This window comes from Glossina fuscipes, unplaced genomic scaffold (genome assembly GCF_014805625.2).
Source record: "Glossina fuscipes isolate IAEA_lab_2018 unplaced genomic scaffold, Yale_Gfus_2 103871, whole genome shotgun sequence".
In the NCBI taxonomy this organism is placed as follows: Eukaryota; Metazoa; Arthropoda; class Insecta; order Diptera; family Glossinidae; genus Glossina; species Glossina fuscipes.
This window is the reverse complement of record NW_024005520.1, coordinates 1-5,358: the sequence shown is the minus strand read 5'-3', so window position 1 is coordinate 5,358 and position 5,358 is coordinate 1. Positions and strand designations below refer to the sequence as shown.

The window sequence follows — 5,358 nt, the reverse complement described above, 5'->3', positions numbered from 1 at the left end:
CAAATTTTTGTGAAAGTGTTTTGAAATTTAATACATGTCGCATACATACATACATTTGATGACCGGCCTTTCCCGACCGCAATGATTTCTTGCTTGATTTTCGTAATCCCAACGTTCATAGCAATTTTTAAATTCTCTGCAGTTTTTAAGTTGTTGATGAACACGTTTGCAAGTTCCGTCAGTTATATCCGACTTTTTAATTAAAAGCTGAAAATTTGTTTAGACGCTAGTTTAATGAAGTTTAGACAACATGGTAAGGGTATAATGAACATTTATTAGTCATCCTTTAGGTGTGAATGCGAGGTTTTTTTTATTAACGGTTGTTAATTCACGGCACTAGGGATAATTGCAGAAAACAATATTGTTACTATATGCTTCTAACGTCTTGCCTCCATAAATTTTATTTAAGGAATTATTATTCATATGTTGATCGAATGTTTTTGGACCTTGTTTTTTGTTAAGGATCGTCGCAATAACTTGACCGCTTGAGCGGGATGAAACTGATGCTGCTCTATTAGAATTAGAACAGGTTTACGCGAACAAAGCGAACGACAATAGAACGCCATTCAATGTTTAATTTTTATTTCTTTGTAAAGAACTTTATGTAAAATACAATACAATACAATGTTATAATTATTATGTATGTATGCAATAATGTATCATATAATTATGTGTAAGTAGAATGAATATATATATTTTAATATATATATATATATATATAAATTTATACTCCTTTTAGTATAACCATTGCTGTTACTTAAACTACGTTCTCTTCTGTATGTAAATTGTTGTTCGCACGTGCACGCGCGGGTATCTGGATGTTTATAAACGCTCGTAGGCCATCCTTACGGTTCATTTGATTTCCTTCCTTCCATCTTCTACCTTTTCTCGAATCAGCGAATTCATTTTGAGGAAAAAGTTAAAATATTAAATATGAGCAATATTAAATATTTTAACTTTTTTTCTTCTCCATCTATCTTCTCATAGACGGATTCAATGACATATAGGGCCCATAAGTATACATTGTATTTTGCTGAGCGGCTCTCTGTATAGCACAAGCGTCCTGATATTGAGATTGCATATTCACTACACCCATTTGCATCGGTATTTGCGAATTGGGATAATCACTGCTCGTGGTATAGCCAGTCGATGCTCCTTGCATGCGATAACTGTTAATGCTATAAGGAGCCATTAAATTGGGCGTTATGTGCACGTTAGTCGGACGACTGGTATTGGGCGAAGAGGCCGACGGTGACGAAGAAATATGTTGTATGGGTGCTGAAGCAGTATTACGCACCGAACGACTTATGCTTTGCGATGTTGTTGTTATGGGCGCAATATTACCCGAATAATATTTATGATATTGTAATGAAGCCATCTGCGATTGGAGCATATTTGGTGAAGTGTTTAAATTGCGATTTTGTTGCACGATCAAATGGGGAGGTGGTGTCATGGAGTTATTGGTCAGCCCATGCTGGGGTGGAGGCGTCATATCCACTTGACCAATAGGCGATGTATTACAAGGTGCTATTTCCAAACCGTTGGTTAGCTGTTGCAACCGAGATAAACTACTTAAATTGCCAACAACAGCTGGCGAGCCTGCTTGAGCGCTTGGCAATGATTCGGCTCTAGGGGCTTGATGTTGCGATAATTGGTCGTTTGTTGAACTGGCAGCTGTTGATGACCCACTTGATGGTAACGAAATAGGTACGCGAGCCGCGTTGTTCAACTCATTTGATGTTAAATTATTTTGCAAATAGAAATTATTGACGACAGCACAGGAAGGTGAAGGTTGCTCGACTCGTACTGTACCGCCTGTGCCATGTGAATTTATTGAATTATTTAGATTCATGCGTTGCTGTATAACCGCTGGCATTGATGAAATATCGTAAGAATTTGACGTATTGGTTGGATAATTTTGGCCTAAATGGGATATGTAAATATTGTCGGAGCTCTGCATATTCTGATGGTGCGCATGCGCATTCAATTGGGCAAATTGTATGTTATGTAACTGCTCTTGTTGGCTTTGCTGCTGTTCGGCATTTGATTGATTAGCATGATTGGCCAGCGCCTGTTGTTGCTGTTGTTGGGACAAATTATTATTTAAAGTTTGTTGCTGCTGCTGCTGCTGTTGTTGTTGTTGTTGTTGCTGCTGCTGTTGTTGCTGCTGTTGCTGTTTCGACTGCCTATGAGAATTGGCCGATGAAGCATTACGCATTAATTTTGGTGTAGAAGATCTTTGAACTGATCCTGTAGCACTAGCGCTATTTTCATTCTGCAAATAAAAGAAATTTGTAATAACAACTCATTGAGTAATTGGAAAGTAAAATAACACAAATTTCTAAAAATCTAAAGAAATGAACGAAAATGTATTATTTTAACACTAATTGAAATAATTACATTATATTCTTTACGCTGATATGATACACAACTACATAACTTTATGTAAGTATATATCAAAAGGAATACTGCTCACTAATTCAGTAGCTATACAATCAGGTTAAATTAGCTCGCGACTAATGTCTAATTGAACTTTCAACAAACGAATCCGCGAATTGCTTATTGACATCAGACCAAACTCAAAAATAAAACCGGTTAAAACTTAATGTTTCATTGGTAAGCAAAATAAACTATGATAAAATAAATTTTTTAAAAAATTTTTTACGTAAAAAACAACAATATAACCAATGAAGGTAACAGGAGCCTCGTGCGTTCGGAGAGAAGCGAGAATTCTGGAAATGATGTCTGTTGTAGAATCACCAAAGGGTTTGTTCATTTTCAATAAAGGACATTTGGAAAAGATATGACCGAAGGAAAGGGAGATATTACCAGAAACAGATTTTAGAGGTTCACTTTACGCAAAATAATATTTAGTATTGAATATTGAGGAGGAGTATTAAGGTCTTATTCAAGGCGAGCTAGGAAAATCCATCCAGATCGGGTAAAGAGATTATTGTAGTCTGGCCTGTTAATAGTAAGAGGATTGATGCCTGGTTTATCCTTAATTTATTATCCTGTAATTATTTGCTTATCTTTATTAAAATTCACAGTTTATTATCTGCTGAGTTAAGCATATAAACCCTGCGCTTGCACTTTATACAGAATTTTATTATTAAACGGAACTAATTCAATGCGTTTTTCAATGCACTCTTTCTGTAATCCTGCAATCCAAAGACGAACTAAGAGAACAAACATGGGACGGTACAAATTCACTTGCACCAAACGCCCAGTTTGAAGCGCAAGCAACGAAAACATATTTTAAAATTTTGAATTCGAATAATGTAATTAAAGCCTGGTGGTCTACTTAGGACTAAAACATAATTTCGCTCGTGTTTGTTTCTCTTCTTACCTGATTTATTTTACGATTTTGTTGTTGCTGCGAACTGTGTTGATTACTTGCCATATTATTTAGTGTCTGTCCCTGATTAATATTCATACTACTTTGCTGTTGTTGTTGTTGCTGCTGCTGCTGCTGTTGAATATGCGGGGTATGTATGGCCATATGCATCGGCGTATTGTTGGTTTGATTCTGTAAAGAACAATTGGAGAATTGTTGGGGCTGCTGTTGTTGCTGCATATGAACTGTCGTGTTAGCGGCTACCACATCGGAAGAGTTTTGCGTTATGTCGCTTGCAATACTGGCTGGGGAATCCATGCCCATCGGAACACTTAGGCCGCACTCATAATGATGCATATTGTTATTGCTATTGTTATTGTTATTTGCTGATGAGCTTTCATTATTATTATTACTATAAACCATAGGTGATGTCATTTCAGGCGTAACAGTAGTCGTTGCAGCTTGTTGTTGAGAAGGATTTTGTGTATTATTCGAGGATTTCATTTTATTATCATCACTCGTATTCGATGCTGACGACGTTCCCGTGGAATTATTTGCATTGTTTTGATTGATATTTTGATCGTTCTTCGATTTTTGACAAGCTGCCTGCTGTTGCTGTTGTAAAGATGTTAACACACCAGCTGCTGCTGCCGCGGCCGCAGCTGCGGCAACGTGCTGAGCCCCATGATATTTGCTCGACGAAGTCTGCTGATTGGTCATTGATCTATTCTTTTGCCCGCTATTATTATTGTTGTTGTTAGTACTTTGATTGCCGTATAATGGATTTTGGCCGGTATTATAACTGCACGACGACGATGATGTCTCATCACGCATCTGTAATTCACTGCTGCCAGTGGCGCTATTATTGTTCAGATTTTTCATCGTTTCTTCTTTTTTTAGTGGACTTGTTTTACGTTCTGCTTTCAATTTTTCTTTACTATGATGATGTTGTTGCTGTTGCTGGTGCTGCTGTTGATGTTGTTGTTGCTGATGCTGCTGTTGAATATGATGAGCTTGCATAGCTAAATTAGCCGATTGATATAAATTATGATGATTGTAAATATTATGAAATTTATTTGAATTTTTCTGTGCTGCAGCGTCCAAGTGTGAAAGATTATAACTGTAATAATCCCATTGCCAATATTGCGATGTGGGATAATTGGGCAACTGATTAATCTGAAATTGCGGAGCTATTTTATTTAAATCAATTTGATTGGTTATATGCTCGGCAGGTTTGAAATGCAATTTTTCATGGGCGGCAGCCGCTGCGGCAGACGAAGTCATGGTTTGCAGCATGCGATCTTCTTCTTTGATTTGCAAGGAACCATGAAAAGCTTTTAATGCCTGCGTTTGGGCCATTAACATATTCTGTCCTTGTTTCTCGCGTGTCGATAGGCCGTGTAGAGATTTTTGATTTTTCAATTCAGAGGTGGACTTGGAAGGCTCCGATTTGTCCTTTGACTTTTGCGATTTAGTCTGTTTGGTATCATGGACGGATTTTTCCGGATTCATATTTAAACCAATGCTTCCAACATTTCCATTACCACTACTCAAGGAAGAAGAAGAAGACAGAGGAGTGCAAGTCTTTTCTGAAGTGGTCTCATTAGACGACTTTTCAGTTTTGCATTTCACATACTTTTCAGTTGAAGTTTTCGGATTAACAGATGTTGAACTATTTTGATGATGATGATGAGAATGGTGGTGGTGATGGTGCAGCTGCTGTTGTTGATGTTGATGATGGTTTGATGACTGATGCGGCTGCTGCTGAGTTGTTTGCTGATTTTGTTGTTGAACACCTGTGGGTTGCTGCTGTTGCTGCTGCTGTTTATTCAGTTGCGCTTGTATAACAGCTTCGCTAATTATTGGCTTAGTTTCAATGGGACCGGCAGCAGTTGCTGCAGTGATCACTTTGGTGGGACTTTTTGTAATGGTCGAACTTTCCTTTTTGGTTAACTGAGGTTCTACTTTTGGTATAGTGATTTGTGGAGGCTCAACCTTGTTTTGATTACTAACAACGCCTG

General features: G+C 37.6%; 1 protein-coding gene across 1 annotated transcript; it reads right to left on the bottom strand.

The window, feature by feature from the left end:
• Positions 1-721: 721 nt before the first annotated feature.
• On the bottom strand, positions 722-5,352 carry LOC119644264 (probable serine/threonine-protein kinase tsuA). Its single transcript, XM_038043799.1, has 2 exons — positions 3,350-5,352; positions 722-2,275 (listed from the first exon to the last, which is right to left on the bottom strand). Exons 1-2 carry the CDS (start codon positions 4,847-4,849, stop codon positions 974-976), a joined length of 2,802 nt encoding a protein of 933 aa, XP_037899727.1. The 5' UTR covers positions 4,850-5,352; the 3' UTR covers positions 722-973.
• Positions 5,353-5,358: the final 6 nt, after the last annotated feature.

Bases quoted from the DNA above. Each gene is read 5' to 3' on its own strand.
- LOC119644264 (XM_038043799.1), bottom strand. From the start codon at position 4,849: ATGAATCCGGAAAAATCCGTCCATGATACCAAACAGACTAAATCGCAA. The intron at 2,276-3,349 runs GTAAGAAGAGAA...TTTTATTTGCAG, and splicing joins AAAATCGTAAAATAAATCAG to AATGAAAATAGCGCTAGTGC.